Consider the following 18,227-nt stretch of genomic DNA (forward strand, 5'->3'; position numbering starts at 1 on the left):
AAATTAATGAATAAAATCTCCTCTTCGATTTTGTATACACAAAATTCATGGAGATTTTAAGGAGTTGATCTTGACCAAATATTTTTGTGATTCCTAGGATATTTGTCAATCCCTAGTAGTCATACTATAGAAAAAGACTTAGTAGTCCCAATTGTAATGATTGGAAATAGGACTTGGACATTAAGGTAGACTGTCTTCTTAGAACTAAGAACAATTAAGGTGTATTTAATTCATTAGTTGAAACATGTCTAGTGGTGTTATCTACCAGAACCTGGAGTGTAGATATAAGATGCCATTAATCATGTCTGCAATTCATTGCAGGGTTCCAGGAAACCCGACAACTAAATGAAAGGTAAATCACCGTCCACATGGGCACTACTGTAAAAGTGGTAGCTGTTGCAGTGGGAGATGTTTATCTTTTGATAAGAATAAAACATGGATTTTTGAGTAATTGTCTTTACGCACCAAGTTTAGAAAGAACTAGTTTTTCAGTTTCTAAACTATTCAAAGAACTTGATATTCTGCCTCTTTTAATAACAAAGTTGTTATTGAGAAAAAGAGGGAAGTTATCTGTTCTGGTACGTTGGTTGGCAATTTATAAATCCAATAACTCTCACGATGCAACAAATGGAAATTAGTAACACATCTTCTAACTTTAAGAGAAAGTAACCTTCGGAAATGAACCAATTATATCTTTGGCATCTAAGGCTAGGTTATATTAACTTGAGTATGATTCATTGGTAGCTGATGAACTTTTGGGTTCATTAGTAGTGGAAATCTTTCCAACCTGCGAGTCTTACTTGGAAGGAAAAATAACCAAGAAGCTTTCAAGTCTAAAGGGTATGGAGTCAAAGATATGTTGAAATTGGTTCATTCTGATTTGTGTGATCCTATGACTATCCAGACAAGAGGTAGTATTGAATATTTCATCTATTTTATAGACAACTATTCAAGATACAAATAAATTTACTTAATGTACCGCAAGACTAAGTACTTTGATTAGTTCAAAGAGTACAAGGTTGATGCGGAGGAATAAAGTACAAAGTCACTATGGAAGATCGTAGTGGCAAGTACCTCTTGAGAGATTTTAGGAGTCACTTATCAGAAGTTGGATTTCAATCCTAACTAACTGCATCTGGTACACCCCAACAGAATGGTGTAGTAGAAAGAAGGAAAAGAACTCTTATGGAATAATTAGATAGATGATGAGTTATTAAGAAAATTACCAAATTTGTTTTAAGGATAAACTCTGAAAATGAAAGTGAACATAGTGCCTTCCAAGTCATAACTCTCTACTCATATAGAATTGCTGAATAGGCGTAAGCCTATTTTGAAGCATATTCGGATTCAGGTAATCCAGCATATATGTTAAAGAGAGATAATAATAAGTTGGATAGGAGTTCACTTGTTTGTAAGTTATCCTAGATAAACAAAAGTAGGTTTATAGTCTTAAAAATCAGAAGGTCATTGATAACATCAATGACTGATTTTTAGAAAAGGACTATATAATGAACCACGTGCTCATAAGTAAATTTGTTCTTAAGAAAATAATAAAAGACATGTCTAATCTAGTACCAACTGTACAAGATGAGATACCACAAGAAAACTGCAACACGTATCACAAATGATACACAATTGTAGAAAATGTCTTGTCGTAGTGGGAGGGTTGTTAAGCAACCTTAAAAGATTCATGTTTTGGGAGAGTTTTTGAACTCGATCCCTGAAGGACATGAACCTGATCTCCGGACATATGACAAAGCACTCCAAGATAAATATGAAGCATCTTGGCAAAGAGTAATGAATAATAGAATTAGAATATATGTATTCTAATAAAATCTGGAAGCTTGTAGAACCACCAAGTGGTGTAAAAGCCTTTGGGTGTAAAAGGTCTATAATAGAAAAAGAGGGATAGACAGGAAGGTAGAAACCTTCAAAGTAAAGCTTGATGAAAAAAGAAACTTTTTCACCGGTAGTCATGCTTAAGTCTATCCAGATTCTTTTATCTATTTGGCAAGTGGATGTCAAGACAACATTCCTTAATGGAAGTCTTGAAGAAAGCATCCATATAAAGCAACCAGAAGGGTTCATTGCAAAGTGCTAAGAGCATCTTGTGTGCAAGCTCAATCAGTCTATGGACTGATACAAAGCTTCAAGGTCTTGGAACATCTAGTTTATCAAAGTAATCCACACCTATGGATTTATTGAGTAAACGGATAAAGTTTTGTGTATACAAAAGATGTGATGGAAACGTGGTGGTATTTCTTGTACTATACGTAGATAACATTTTTGGTAGTTGGAAACAATATCAAAATGTTGTCAGAAGTAGGGGTATGGTTGTCCAAATAATTCGATATAAAGGACTTGGGAGAATGTATATATTTTTAAGATCAAAGTAATAAAGGGATCACAAGAAAAAATATATTTATTCCAAGCTTTATACATCGGAAAAATCCTTGCTCGTTTTAAGCATGCAAAACTCCTCAAAAGGTTTCTTACCTTTTAAGCATGGAGTGTCTTTATCTAAAGAGATGTCTCCGATGACATTAAAGGAGATTGAGGACATGTAGGCAGTTCTTTATGCTTCGGCAGTTAGACAACCTAATGTATGCTATGCACGAGATCTGAAATTTATTTTGCCAAGGGCATAGTTAGCAGATATCAAAGTAACCCTTGACAAGGACATTGGACTGCAGTAAAGCATATATTAAAGTACCTTAGAGGCGCTAGAGATTATATGCTAGCTTACAAGGCAGTTAATTTGGTCCTAGTGGGTTGCATGGATTTTGGCTTCCAATCGGATAGGGATAATAATAAGTCAACCTCGGGGTTTTGTGATTACTTTAGGAGGTATAGTCATAACTATGGAAGAGTGATAAGCATAGGTGTTTTTCTGGACTCCACCATAGAAGCTTAGTATATGGCAAGCCTCTGAGGTAGCCATAAAAGCTGAATGACTCAATAACCTCAAGATAGACTTAGATATGATTTCTGGTTTGTCCAAAGATTGTTACAATTTAATGTAATAATGTTGGTGCAGTATCAAACTCGAAGAAACCATAAGTCTATAAGGCAAGTAAACACAATAGAGCGCAAGTACTACCCAATACGAGAGATCGTATAAACGAGGAGAAGTTGTTGCCGCCTAGAATGCATCAGATGATGACCTATAGATCTTTTCACTAAGGTCCTTAAAGCGAGAGCTTTTGATGGACATGTTGAAGGGTTGGGAATCAGATGTATGGCAGCAGATATGGCAGCTTAGTCTTTTAGTATAAGTGGGAGATTGTTAGAGTATATACTAAAAGCCTAGCTTTTGGTATAAACATTTATCTATAAATAAGAATCACATTGGTCAAATATCTACATTTATGATAAATGTAGTTGTTCAATTAATTTATATTGTAGATAACATGGTGTGTGGTGTCACACACAAAGGATCATGTTATCAGTACCTTATAAATTATAAACAGTAGCTCACGACCATAATGGAAAGGAACAAACCATTGGAAGGTCGTAGTGTAATTAGGTATTAGTTTATCTTAACTATATAATTACACTAGTACACTTAGAGTGTATTGAGTAGGACCATTAGAGGTCGTTTCTTTTATACTGACTTTATAAAGAAACAAAGACCTCAGTTATTATGGAAGTGTGTGCTCTTAATCCTAATATAATAACAAGCACATATATTTGATAGCTATTTCTTTAATTTATCAATGGGTGAGATTTAGTTCGATGAATCAATAAGCCCGATAAGTTGGGAAATGATATCACTTATAGTGTGTGTTGTTGACTATAGAAGGAAACTGTGTCCTAGTGATCTAGGTTGAGAATGTCCCCAAGAGGAGCTCATAAGGATTGTCATGTTAAACCCCGCAGTGGACTTAGTCCGACATGACGATGAAGTTGAGTGGTACTACTCTTGGAGCTAGATATTAATTAAGTGAGTTGTCAGTAACTTACTTAATTAGTGGACATTTGTTATCTTAAACACAGGGAGACTAACACACTCATAATAAGAAGGAGCCCAAAATGTAATTTAGGATTGGTGCGGTAGTTCAATAATAGTTCTTTAGTGGAATGAATTATTATTGATGAAATTTAGTTGTGTGTTCGGGGCGAACACGGGATGCTTAATTTCATCGGGAGATCAAAACCAATTCCTCCTCTCGGTCCCTATCGTAGCCTCTAGTATATAGAGATTTATACCCACCGCATACCCACCTTCTTACCCATCCAATGGGGCCGACCAAGCTAGCTTGGAACCCAAGCTAGGGCCGGCCAAGACCAAGTGGATGAGCCATGTAGGTGGTCGGCCAAAGCTTGGGTCCCAAGCTTAGGTGGCCGACCACTAGAATATTAAAAGGATTTTTATTAAAATTATTTCTTATGTGGATATCATGATTTTAAAAGAGAGTTTAAAAATTAAAAATTTCCTTTTATAACTTTCTACAAAAGATTAAGAGAAGAGATTAATCTCTTTCCTTATTTGTAGATTAAAAGGATGGTTTTAATTTTTGTAAAACTTTCCTTATTTGTAAATCATCTACATGTTTAAAGAGAGTTTAAAATTTGAAATCTTTCCTTATTTGTTGATTAAAGGAGGATTTTAAATTTTAAGAAAACTTTCCTTTTAACCATGTTCATGATTTAAAGAAAGTTTAAAATTAATAATTCTCTTTATTAGTTTCTACAAAGATTGAGAAAAGATTTGATATCTTTCCTTATTTGTAGATTAAAAGAGATTTTAATTTTAGAGATAACTTTCTTTTATCCACATGTTTAAAAGAAAGATTTTAATTTATTAAATTTCCTTTTATAAACCAATCATGAAGGGATTAAATTATTGGAGAAATTTTATAAATTTCTGAGACAAATTAGAAAGTTTTAATTAATTAAAACTCTCCTTGTTTATAGCTTGATGGTGGCCATGTAAATTGAGAAAAGGAAAATTGTTTTTAATTAAATAAATGTTTCCTTTTCATGGCAAAAGAATTAAGGAAGTTTTAATTAAATTTCCTTATTTGCCAAGACCAAGGATTATAAAAGAGGGGATAGAGAAGGCTTCATGGTGAACTACCTCTATTATTTCTCTCCCTCTTTTCCTTGGTGTTGTGGTCGGCCAACCTCTCTTCCTCTCTTCCTCTTGGTGGTGGCCGAACCTTCTCTATTTGCTTGGAGCTCTTGTGGTGGTCGGATACTACTTGGAGAAGAAGAAGAAGAAGGAGACAAAGCTTGTATCCCTTGGAGCTTGGTTGGTGGAAAAAGATCTTCATCTTTTGGAAGCTTTGTGCTTGGCCGAAACTTGAAGAAAGGAGAAGAAGGTGCTTTGGTGGATTCTCATCTCGGAAGATCGTTGCCCACACAACGTCCGAGGTTAGAAGAGGAATACGGTAGAAGATCAAGAGGTCTTTCTAAAAGGTATAACTAGTATTTTTTCTTTCCGCATCATACTAGTTATTTTTGGAAATAATACCAAATACAAGAGGCTTACGATTCTAGTATTTCGAATATGTTTTTCGAAGTTGTGTTCTTTTGTTTTATTTTTCCTTGTGATTTGATTGTTCTTTTCGGTTAACCTAAAGTTATTTTAGGAAATTAAATATTAGATTTCTATAAAAGGTTTTGTCTAGTCGGTGGTGGTTGCTCCCATATCCAAGAAGGTCATGTGCCTCGCCACGTCAGTACTGGGAACTAATTATGGAAATTAATATTTAATGGAATTAATAACTTAAGGTGATTTGGGTCGAACGTGTTAAGTTCCGCAGGAGATCCAAGTCAAAACCTAAAAGAACAAATAGATTAAGTTTTGGATCAAACGTGTTAAGTTCCGCAGGCGATCCAAAATTTAATTTAAAAGAACACATGGTAGCTAGGAAAAGGTTCAGACCTTTGTACAAAATTTTTGTACAGTGGAACCTCTAGGCTTTCCGAGTAGCAACCAACACTCTCCTCTCCTTTTCCTCTCCTTTTAGTTCTTCTTCCTCTTCCCCTAAGTGCCGGCGACGAATCTGCCCGCCGACCTACTGCCACATCTCGGCACAGCGCCGCCGCCGCCGATACTCCCCAGTGCCGAGTTCTTTCTCTTCTTGACAGCGCCGCCGGCCACCTCCTCTATATCGGCCACCAGATCTGACCCCAGTGCCGATGTCGCTTTTGCCCTAGCGCCGGCCACTGCCTCCTCTTCTCCGAGCCTGATCTCTGCCCACCGACGCCGAGTCGTGCCCTAGTTTCCACTGCCGCCACCACCACAAGGAATAGCGGCGACGCTCATAGTCGACGCTGCCGAGAATCCTCTCTGCCTTAGCGTCGACGCCCCATTTCCGACGCCACAGCGTCGCGGCTGGTCGCTAGCCACCCGAGCTCTCGTCGCCGACTAACTCCTTGTGCCCTAGATGTTTGGGTTCACAGCCACCGCCCCTCTCCGATCTTCTCTCTGCTCTAGTCGCCGCTGTGAGGTTCGAGCCGACCAGCAGATTCACAGCCACCACAGTCGGCCAAGTTCCCTCTTTCGTGCCGCTGTCTCTGTACCACACTGCTGCCGGCCACCAGGTCCAGCCGAGTCTTGTTGATTTTGGGAGGTAAGAAATCGTGTTATATAATTAGGATTTCTTAAATGGGTAATTTGTGTATCTCAATCTGATCCGAGCAGTGGGGAAGGTTTCCTGTAGGGTTTGCGTTGCTGTGGATTGATCTTGGAACCGACAGTCACACCTTCCAGTTTCTCTTTGATTTTTAGCAGCAAGATTGGCTGTGGGAATTGAGGTAAAGAATTTGTATTTATTTGATTAGTTGAATATGTATTGAATTTGGGCTAAGTCGGGTAAGATGTTATGTTTGATTATGTTTATTTCAAATCCTAATTCGAATGGAATATTTAGAATCAGTTGAGGAGTTAAATGATCTAATTAGAGTTTATAATTGGATCCAGATTTATGATAGCTTCTCGAGGATTTGATTTAGCTAATTATTTATATGAAATTAGCTAAATCTAAATATCATGTATTACAGGACTTTGACGCGAGACGAGTATCTCGGAGTCAAATTTGGACCTTTTCTATTGGAGGCGGGTACTTTGACTTATGTCTTTTGATATGCATGATAAAGTGTTTAACATATAGCAAGAATTGTGTTTCCATTTGATTCGGTTGGTCACTACATGATCTGTTACATGTTGTTTGTTTATTTATTATGCACTGCATGTTATTATTTATCTGACCATACATGCTTTCGGTAGTGACCCAACCATGTGATACATCATGTTCAGGACCTAGGGTTTATTGATACCCTATCTGTTTGTGTACATTCCATCTGATACATTGACTTGTGGTACACCTTTTATTTATGTATGGATCTTGCTATGCTATTCATGAGATTGTCATGCTTAGTGTCATGCATCATGATTGCATGCTGTGCGATTGTCGGCTTCACTATGGTTGAGCCCATCGCTAGTTACATGTACTGCACACACCACCCATGGATTAGTTGTATATCTGGCTGGTGTGTGGCGGTTCTGCTGTTTGGCTCCGTTGGTCAGGTGACTCAGCGTGGTAGCCGGCAGTCAGTTCCGCTCTGTTTGGCTCCGTTGGCATATAGGGTAGCAGCGTGGTAGCCGGCAGATGGTGGACTTTATTTGGCTCCGTTGGTCAGATGACTCAGCGTGGTAGCCGGCAGAGATATCCTCCCCGTCATCGTGTACCGAGAGATGAGAGCATTGAGCTCCCCCATTTATGATTTGGGGCAGAGGACAGGAGTACTCCGACAGCATTCCGTCCACTCAGTCACTGTCAGGAGCAGTGATGTCCGAGTGCACGGTCACCATATGCATTTATTGCATTTTATTGTTATGATTGCTGCACTTATATGCTGCATTTGTATGGATGCATTTGATTGACATGCATACAGGATTATGATTTCTTCGGTCTGACGACCTGTTACCTTTGTACCTTGATCCCGGTTAGTACAGTTATCTCCTGATTTCGTTCCAGTTGAATTTATTCCTTCTCGTATTCAGGAGACTGTACGCATGATTAGTGTTGTCTGTTATTTGTTTTATTATGCATATTAGTTGTACCTGCTGAGTGTTGGACTCACCCCGCCTCCATTGTTGATATTTTCAGGTTGAGGCTGTCCGGAGTAGTTCCAGTCGCTGGCCCCCCATCTGCACGTAGAGCCAGTTCTCTACTAGTTCGTTATTTGTTTTATTTTAGCCTTTTTCCATATCAGACTTTGTTTTAGTATTGTCTTTGGATTTTTCCTATGGATATTGTATGGAGTGATACCTTTTGATGGATTTTTGATATGATATTGGATTTCATTCTACTACATGCCTGCCTTGACGGTAGAAGAGGTGAGTTCGTTGGATTTGAGCTTTACGAGTGTAGTGGAGTAGGGTGGATTTCGAGTCTGAGTCCTATTGTTATTGATTACTATTATTAACTGCGTGGTTGTGACAGCCAGAGGCTGAATATCTTTATAAACTGCGTGGTGTTTGTTTTTATTTTTTTGTTATCATTCCAGCCGCCTGTGGCTGATGTATATGTGATATGTAGAAAGTTTCATATTGTCCGCCGTACAGGGGAGATGCTGCCGAAATTTCTTCGGACAGAGACTCCTCTGGGCGTGACAATAGAACTTCAACACGAGCTCCGATGATCATTCTGCGACTTCATCTTCACGGTGCAGCTTCACTACTGCTCTAATACACCCGACCACGTTGCTGCTCTGCTATAATGCTGCGACACCGACTCCAAGCTTTGATTTCCATTCACTATAAGTCGGTGTTAGTATTAACCCTTAGAGCCAATTATGAGATGATTGACAAAGGAACTCTTATATCATATTTCATTAATAAAATACAAAGTTTATGGTTATTATATTTACTTCAGGTATGTGCCAAATGAATAAGTATAATAATGTTCTAGGGTAGTAGGTTCTAGTTTACAATATAGTATTAATATACAAGGATAATATTAATATATTGAGACTGGCATGTAGGTCAATTAATGACTTAATCTCACAAGTTATAGATATAAGATATCAAGTTGACACATAAATATATATTAGAGAATATGTACTAAATTGATCCATCATGAGAATGTTTCATGGATTGTTATATGAGTGTTATAAACATCCTCATAGTGACTATTTGTATAAATAGTTCTTAGACCTGAAGTTACTACAGTTCCCTACATAAGGAGTTGTGTACTTTGATATCGACAAATGTCACCTGTAATAAGGTAGATTATAAAGATAATCACTGAGTATGTAATAAGTTTTGTGGAGAGATATAAGTGATGTAAATGAGATCTAGTCCTTCTATATGAGAAAGTGATATATGTGAGCCCCTTAATTAAGTAGGACTACTAAAATGCACGGTCATTGTCATGTAAGTCAATATGAGATATTGAGTTCATTTGACTATGATTGATAAGAGGATGACACAGTCTATATTTCATGGATTAATATAGATATCGAGGATAGAAGAACCAAGTTATACAAGATAATAGATATAGAAAAGTTAGGTCGGATCTCGACATTCTCGTCACTTGGGTAGCAATGATGTATTGCTAGATGTCACTCATTGCTTATGTATCTAAAATGTTGTTTTAGAGACATTGCCAACATTACGAGAACCTATTGGGTCACACACAAAGAGCATGTTGATTTAGAAATTGATTTATTTTATTTTGACTAAAATAATATGGGTTTGAATCTTAAGCCCGAAATAAGTTTAGACCTTAAAGCTTAACCCAATTAAGAGCCCAACAAGAGAAGCACTAATAGTCATCTCATCTTAGATGGCAGAGAAGATGAAGGGTTAGTAGTTTCTTTATGGCACCTTAATAGCCATCTCTTAAAGAGGGTTTTTAAGAAGGAGAAGGTGAAGAGTTGGGTTGTCTATTCATTACCATCTTAAGTAGTCATCTCTAGCAAGATGAGAATGTGTATGAGTCTCTTTTTTTTCCTTTTTTTTTTTCTTCTTCTTGAATTCGTGAGTAGCAAGAAAGGAGGTGGGTGAGATTCTCCAATTTTGGTGTTTGTGGGATAATTCATTGGGGCGTGCTCATGTGGATACCATAGAGGCACGCCCATTCTAATTGTGTTGAGATCTGCTGAATCAAAGTTGCTGTCAGGATTGTACCGTTCGCACAACAAAGGTAACTATATATTCTATTTTGATAGAGCAGAAAAAATGTGTATATTGTATTCACTTGGATATTTGGAGGGATCATTTTTTCGCTATGTATATATGTTATTTTATGTAAAAGATCTCTATAGTCGATATATTTTAATTTAAGTTGCAATTATCTATTACTTATTATTGAATAGAGGAAGTGTAGGATTGTTATACTTCATTCGATCATTTGTATTCGGATTATTTTTTCGGTGGTTCGATAAGAGAATTTAGTGGATTACCAATTGATAGGTCCAAGGGACCTAAGTCTTGGAGTAAGAGTTGTTGAAGGCTCCAAACCAAGTAACCGATCACATTTTGTGTGATTGCTTTTCATTTCTATTATTTCCGCTGTGTACTTGATTTTAATTCAAAAGATTTTTTTTTAAAATATACGTGATTCATCCTCTTCTCATGTGCCAACAGTCCTATAAGTACAAGTTGTTGCATGCAATCAATAATGTGAATAGATTTCTTTAAGATGAAAATATGAACATTGATATTACAATTAAACAATTAAAAGGACTTATTCTTATTTTGAAGAGTATATATAGAGAGTTTGGATTTGATAATGCCATTATGGAAGCAAAGTAAATGATAGAAGAAATGAATATTCAACCTACATTCAAAGAAAAATGCATTATCGAAGAAAGAAATAATTTGATGAAAATAGTAGTGAAGATGTGATACAATCCGTTGAAGAATTTTTTAGAATTAATTATTTTTTCTTCTTAATGGATCAAACTATTTTTTCACTAAAAACTAGATTTGAGCAATTTCAAAAGTATAAAAAAATATTTTAATTTTTTGTTCAATCTAGAGAAATTAAAGTTAATTTAATTTGCTAATGATGAGAGTCTAATAAAATCTTGTAAAAATCTTGAAGAAATTTTGAAATATAATGGCAAGTCAGATAATAATATAATAAGTTATCAATTTTGAAATAGTCTTTACTGTTAGAAACAAAAAAAAAATAGTTGAGTATCTTAATTATATAAGTTTAATTGATAATTTTTAGCTAAAACAATAAAACACGTTGTATTCAAAATATTATTGATAATATTTATCTTTTATTTGATTATCTTTTACAATATTAAATATTATTGAACTCCATATTTTACTTTACACGGTGTAAGCTCACTAAAAAAATAATAGTGCATTGTACTTTTTAGCTAAAATGAAAGTAAGATGTATTGTATTAAATAATTATTAATAATATTTATTTTTTATTATATTTTAAATTATTCATATTATTCAACTTTTATTTTAGTATATATTGTGTAGGTTCGTTAAAAAATTTTGATTACACATTGAAACGAGGATCGTATTTTTAAGTGTATATATATGACTTTTTAAGATAAATAACAATAAAATGTTGTAAGGATGCCTTTGTTTTTAAGTTCCACTCAAACTATCAAAATCTTAAGTATAATATTTGTCTAACTCGTTTCTAAATATTTCATTTTTACTATTTTAAAAAAATCAATATCACTATTATTTAGATAATGATATTGATTTTTTTAAAGACTAGTACCATAGTGTTATTAGTGTTTAAGTTGTGATATTAATTTTTAAAAATTAATTCCATAATAATGTTAAATTTAAACGGTAGTGTTTCAACAATTAATATCGAACTAATTTTTTATTTTATTTTTTTATTATTTTCATTAATAAAATCAGTCCTCCTTACTTATTTTAATTTTTTATAATTAGACGTGCCATTTGAAAAATTACCGAAAAATATGCCGAATTTCAGAAATTTCCATTTTTCTTTTAAATTTTTAATTCCGTTTTCCCATCCGAATTCTGACGCGAAGGAATCAACGTGACGTCGCGATGACACCGCCCTATCGAAATCTGAACCGGTGCGGTCTGACTCCGCTCGTCCTTCCGGTCAGAATTTAATTGCAGAAAGCGTGGGTTGAAACTTGAAAGTCGGTTCGATCTGCTCGGGGCCGCTCGACTCCGCGGCGAATCGCTCGCCGTCGATGGGCCATCCTAAGGCAGCGCCTGGCCTCCGGAAGCGTCCAGCGGTAGCGGGCCCCGTGGCTGACAGCCCTTAGTCGGAGGCCGTAGGGCGGAGATTCCGCTCGTGATAGAAGCAAACAGAGAGCGGCAGCAGCGCTCTCCTCCAGTCCTCCTCCCTAAGCAGGCAGACACCCGCCGTCCTAGATCAACCCGATTGACGGCCAGGATCATGTAATTGCCGCCGCATCGACGGGAATTGCTTGGCTTCCGTGTAATGAAAGGACGGATTTAAAAGGAGCTAGCGGCCGCGCCGCTCCAATTGGGCTTATTTAGCCCGTGACGTCCGCGAGATTCCTCTCTCTCTCCTCTCGATCTCGTCTTCTTATCTCTCGATCACACTTTCGCTCGCTCGCTCGCTTCCGTTTTCTTCGTGGCGACACGAAGCCGTCCACTTCGATCTGCACTCGGTTCGCTCCGTTCTCTTGTAAGTCCTCGTGAGCTAAGGCGATCTGATTGAATTTTTGCGCGATCGCACATAAATCTATGGAATGTGGATCTGGGACTGAACGTTTGATTTCTTAGCCTACGATTGAGTTTGATTTTCTCTTTTTGATTGATCTTACTCTTGATTTCTTGTTTTGCCACGCGGTAGAATTCGTCTGGATTATATTTGTGCATTTTGCTCTATTTGTTCTTGCGCTAATAGATCTTGTATACAGCAGTTTGTTGCTGTTTGATATTATGAGAATCGACCGGTATTTGGCACAGAGAACGTGATTTAGTCAGGTATTGAAAATCGATTTGATCGGATCCTGTGCTGTCGAATGGAATTTCTGTTGTAAGATGAATTTGGTGGAGAGTCGTTCCTGTTTAGATGCTTTCAGTGCGCAAGGGCACTCGTTGCCCTTTTGTATTTAATAAATTGCAATACACTCGAGAGTATAATTACTTTTTAAAACATTTCACTGAGGCTGCACAAACTCGATGGTTTTTTATAGATAAAAAATGAACCCTTTTCTGGCTGATTATTTGCCGCAATGACACTTGCACTGAAATGTTCGCCCTTTTAAGCTTCTACATCAGTATTTGCATTCAGTTTGTACTTTTACCTCTACTGAAATGGCATGACACCTTCAATATTTAAATTGTTTTTTTATAATTATTTTGTTTTTTGATTATTATTATTCTTATTATTATTTTGCAATTCTATGAATTGATACTGCTGGAATATTAAAAATAGCAAACCATTTTAGTCTAATTAATAAAAAAATAATCTAATTGTGCATTATTAGATGAATTAATTTCATTTGATAACTTAGTTTAATTTCATTCCATCTTGGTAAAGGCCTTTGCATATTTATAACTATATTCTTGTGCATTTTCAGCTGGTGGTTCATAGTTGAGTAGAAATTTCTCAAGCTTGACACCAATCTTTAGGTGCCATTCTGATGCATTTTCAGCTGATGAAGGTTTGAATGAGTAGAAAATTCTCAAGCGTGACACCATTCTATTAGGCACTATATTGGAACATTTTCCACTGGCAGATAGTAAATACTTATATCCAATGATTATGTACGAGCAAGATTCTGAAATTCATCGCTGGGGTCTCGACTTTCTTAATTGTGACCTGTTTTCTGTTACTCCATACTGTGGAGTCAACACCCAACATGATCCTGATTTCTATGATAATAATTATGTTGGGCATGCTCAGATTGGTACAGAATGTACGACTGTCGAGTACGATGAGATTATGGCACATGCTCTTCAGGAAGAACTTTCTCAACTTGCTGTTGCTGAAGCTTCAGGCTCTACTCATGCAGAAGATGAATGCTTGCAAGTATCAGGTCTTACACAAGATTGGTTTAGACCCTATACAAAAAATTACATTTCAGGTTAGAGGATGACTATATAGTTGGTGATGATATAAATATTAACACGAACTTCTCATGGTGATTTTTCATCTTTAATCAGGGAATGAGAGTAATCATGATGATGAGGAGGATACAGAACCCACCAGCTCATGTTCTAGTCCTGGGGAGAACTCTAATGAAGAGGAGCAATGGACATTAGAATTAACTGATGAATACTTGGAGATTGATGGTGAAGTTGGTAAAAGGTTGAATCAAATGATCTCAATTCCTGTAAGTTACATAATTTATTAGGTAAATTTGTAGAAGCATTAAACCTAGAATAACAATCACTAGTCTGCACCATATGATTGTTTGTTTTTATCCTTGCTGAATTCAAGGGTGTGATTTCACAAATGCAATTGCATAAATGAATTTTCAATTTGTAGTCTATTTAATAACAAGCAGAAGCTGCAGTATCAATTAACAACTAAGATGATGCTTGAACATAATTTCAGTGAAAATAAAGCTGGGCATGAATTTTCAATTGAAAATTTTTAGATAGCATTTACTTAATATTTAGTTCCATTATGGAAGGGGAGCCTTGGCGCAACAGTAAAGTTGTTGCCATGTGACCAAAAGGTCACGAGTTTGAATCCTGGAAACAGCCTCTGCTTTTAGCAGGGTAAGACTGAGTACAATGGATCCTTCCCCGGGACCCCGCATGGCGGGAGCTTCGTGTACCGGGCTGCCCTTTTTTTTTTTTTATGGTATTTGAATTCTGGGTCAGTGCCCTATCCTTGGTTGATTGTGAATGAAGACACTAGTAAACCACTAGTGATTGCCCCTCATTGATTTTGTTCATTATTTGTTAAGATTTCGTTTTTTTTTTCATCAAAGAAATCAAACACTTATTACATGGAAAAAACTTGTCATTTTCCTCTTTTACTTGTTATGAGCCTTCATATTTATTGAATCTTGGCCTTTTCAGCATGTTCCTAGAATTAATGGCGAAATTCCGTCAGTTGATGAAGCTACATCGGATCATCAAAGGCTTATAGACAGGTACTCCTAATTTGAAACAATACTTAGATGAAGCTCATTGCAATAGCTATCACACTACACTCATCCATATACCTTATGATGAACAATATTCCATGCATAGTTCTTGGAACATGTAACTACTGGATTTCCGTACATACTTCCTGGAACATTATATAATTATGAACTTTTTCTCTTCTTCCTTGATATTATTGTTTTATTTATTTTTCCAATTTCAGGTTACAAATGTATGATTTGGTTGAGCTGAAGGTCCAAGGAGATGGAAACTGTCAGGTTAATACTGGACTCATTGTTCTTCCAATAATTCATTGTAGGTGCAGTTGACTGGAACCATTTTTTGCATATATATATTAAAGAGTTAATCTGGCACACAAGTTAGTAACAGCAACGGTTTGCTTTTTTGCTGGCCATTAAATTGCATTGCAAGGAGAGTTTAATAAGGCTGATCATACGTTCTTTGTTATCATTCAGCATATACTTTTATGTTCTTGCAATCCTTTCATCTTACCATTTAGTAAAAAGGTGCCACCGCCTCTTTTTTAATGGAATTGACATGGGTTCAAATTTGCATCCTCTAGTTCCGAGCATTATCTGATCAATTCTATCGGTCACCGGAGCACCACAAATTTGTGAGGCAGCAAGTTATTAACCAGGTCAACTCTCTTATTTTTCAATAATAAATTTTGGTATTTTGATCTGCTACTTCATGTTTCACTGTCTCAATTTGTATGCTCTATTTTTTTCCAGCTTAAATCTCACCCCGAATACTACGAAGGATATGTACCGATGGAGTATTGTGACTATCTTAAAAAGCTGTCAAAGTAATCTATGTTGATTAGGCTTAGTCCTCATTCCCAAATGTTGCATAAGTGAACACATAAGTAGTTCATGTAGTTATTTCTCTTATCGTTTTCATTATTGTACCAGAAGCGGGGAGTGGGGTGATCATGTCACTTTACAAGCTGCTGCAGATTGGGTACTTTTTCACATTCTTTTATCTTATTTGTTATTCCGTTTAACCATCTGTTTCTGGATTTGCTGTATCTGATTTTCTTCATCCTTGCAACAGTGAAATTCTGATGAATGTAAACTATTATTTTATTAGTGGGAAGGGAAACTCATGGCTTGGTTTTTCATTTAGTATAATGCGCATGGATCAACAACCTCTGCCATACTAGTTGTTTTTAAGGCTGTAGAACCTGTATAATGGATTTACTGATGCATGGTGAAACCGTTATTATTCAGATAAATCTTCTAGATAGTTTTTGCAGTGTGTAATATAAACCAAGTGATCTGAGTCTGTCATTAAGGAGAGCTTCTATTGCTGCAAAATTTATGTTTCTGTCTGTTTTTTTAGTGTATATTAAGCACAATTGGCAAAGTTATTTTTTCCATGCAATCTTTTAAACTGAAAAGCTTTTTGATTAATTGCTCTAGCTATGATAATAATGTTGTTATCCTTCCACCGCTCTCTTAAGAGTTTGTCTCAATCTAGATAGTTTAGTTGGTTAAGTCTGCTTTTCTCCATGCAAATTGGATGGCATAGAGTCAGACTATCTGTTGCTTTCATTCCTTTGTCTATAATACTTCTAATGAATGGTCTTCTTTTGTAGTATGGGGTCAAAATTTTTGTAATAACATCATTTAAGGACACTTGCTACATAGAGATTCTTCCAAACACTCAGAAGTCCAAACGAGGTATGTGCCTATGTTTTTTGATGGAAAGCTTTAGTGAAATTTATCCCATTTTTAGCCAAAGAGACATTTCTATAAATTATTCAAATAAATAATCAGAATTGTTGAAATATATATTGATTAATGTGTAAATATATTCCTTTTAGCTTGTTCGAGTCAGTTCTGGGTTCTCTATTCAGCTAGTGAATGAGTGACTCAGAGCTTTTCCAACTCTATATATACATCTATGTCGATTAATTTTTATTGTTGTAATAGTTATGTAGTTGGGTCGCCTAATATGTATACTGGTGACCTAGAATTTTTATTGAATTTATAGCTATGGTTTCCACTTTATTTGTTTAGAGCAATGCAATTAACGGTTCCATCCAATGCAGTAATCTTCTTGAGCTTCTGGGCTGAGGTGCACTACAACTCGATATATCCCGAAGGGGGTAAGTGATTCGTCTTTGGCGGTATATTTCTCTTTAGCTATTGAAACTTGATCTAACTGTATCTTATCCCAACTGGAAATGAACAAACGTCTTTTCTCATCCCTGTTTATCTCTCTTCAGATCTCCCTCCCTCGGATTCAGATATAAAAAAGAAAAAACGATGGTGGCAGTTCAGGAATAAGCATTAGATGAACATACCGTGATCTTCTGTTCCTGGGAAATTGCAATTCAATGACGAAACTTATCGAATCGGATATGGATCGTTGCTTTCAATACTCGTATCAGATACTCTGTTGATGTTATCGTCTTCCAAATGGTTCATGGTATATGAAAAATATGGCATTAGTCCATGAAAAGCTTATTGCTTCATCAGGATTTCAAGGGTATGCAGTTAGCTTATCATGCCTGCATGTTCAAGTTCCATTTGAAAAAAAAGGAAATAGACATAAAATTATATCATTAATTTTAAAAACTTACATATATATACGAGGTTGCTTGAAATGCTGAACCGAGTGGTACTTTTGAGTCGATTGACCCAGTTTGAGATCTCCAACTTATTAATTGGGCAATCCCACTATTTGTTTTAATCACTAAATTGGAAGCCAATAATAAAAAGCTTTCAATTGATTTCACTCACTTATATTATAGTATAGGTGGGGGTTGATCAATATTTAAAATTGTAAAAGTTTTAAAATATGCATTTAGCTTTCAGATTTACAAGTTTTAAAATATGCATTTAGCTTTCAGATTTAGTAAAGGAACGTATTTATTTTTTTCATTTTACTCACCTTAGTTATTATGATGTTGGATTTTAAAAAATAACATATATTTATTTAAAAATACATTATCATAGTGATGCTAGTTTTAAGGTTTATACAACACCAAAATATAGATTTTTGAAAATTAACATTACAATAATATTAATTTTTAAAATATAGTATCCAGTGGTTAGTGATTGGTAGAAGGAGTAAAATAAGAAATAAGTGTATTATTTGACCTAGCATCTTAACGAGGTATGCTCATTATTAATTTTTGAATCAATTTATC

General features: G+C 35.8%; 1 protein-coding gene across 3 annotated transcripts; it reads left to right on the forward strand.

The window, feature by feature from the left end:
- Positions 1–12,120: 12,120 nt before the first annotated feature.
- LOC121974726 (OVARIAN TUMOR DOMAIN-containing deubiquitinating enzyme 12-like) lies at positions 12,121–17,681 on the forward strand. Of its 3 annotated transcripts, none has more exons than XM_042525911.1 (12): positions 12,121–12,629; positions 12,865–12,931; positions 13,531–14,037; positions 14,117–14,286; positions 14,984–15,057; positions 15,273–15,327; positions 15,633–15,707; positions 15,802–15,875; positions 15,982–16,030; positions 16,668–16,752; positions 17,124–17,180; positions 17,301–17,681. In XM_042525911.1, the coding sequence occupies exons 3-12, from the start codon at positions 13,710–13,712 to the stop codon at positions 17,366–17,368; spliced, it is 1,035 nt and encodes a 344-aa protein (XP_042381845.1). In that variant the 5' UTR covers positions 12,121–12,629; positions 12,865–12,931; positions 13,531–13,709; the 3' UTR covers positions 17,369–17,681. The 3 variants fall into 3 exon arrangements, with proteins under 3 accessions (XP_042381845.1, XP_042381846.1, XP_042381844.1); XM_042525912.1 differs by having other exon boundaries at positions 12,868–12,931; XM_042525910.1 differs by lacking the exon at positions 12,865–12,931.
- Positions 17,682–18,227: the final 546 nt, after the last annotated feature.

This window comes from Zingiber officinale, chromosome 4B (genome assembly GCF_018446385.1).
Source record: "Zingiber officinale cultivar Zhangliang chromosome 4B, Zo_v1.1, whole genome shotgun sequence".
In the NCBI taxonomy this organism is placed as follows: Eukaryota; Viridiplantae; Streptophyta; class Magnoliopsida; order Zingiberales; family Zingiberaceae; genus Zingiber; species Zingiber officinale.

Excerpts from the sequence above, each read along its gene's own strand:
- LOC121974726 (XM_042525911.1), top strand. The coding sequence starts at position 13,710 with ATGATTATGTACGAGCAAGATTCTGAAATTCATCGCTGGGGTCTCGAC. Across the intron at positions 14,038-14,116 it reads TACAAAAAATTACATTTCAG|GGAATGAGAGTAATCATGAT; the intron begins GTTAGAGGATGA and ends ATCTTTAATCAG. Across the intron at positions 16,753-17,123 it reads CACTCAGAAGTCCAAACGAG|TAATCTTCTTGAGCTTCTGG; the intron begins GTATGTGCCTAT and ends CATCCAATGCAG.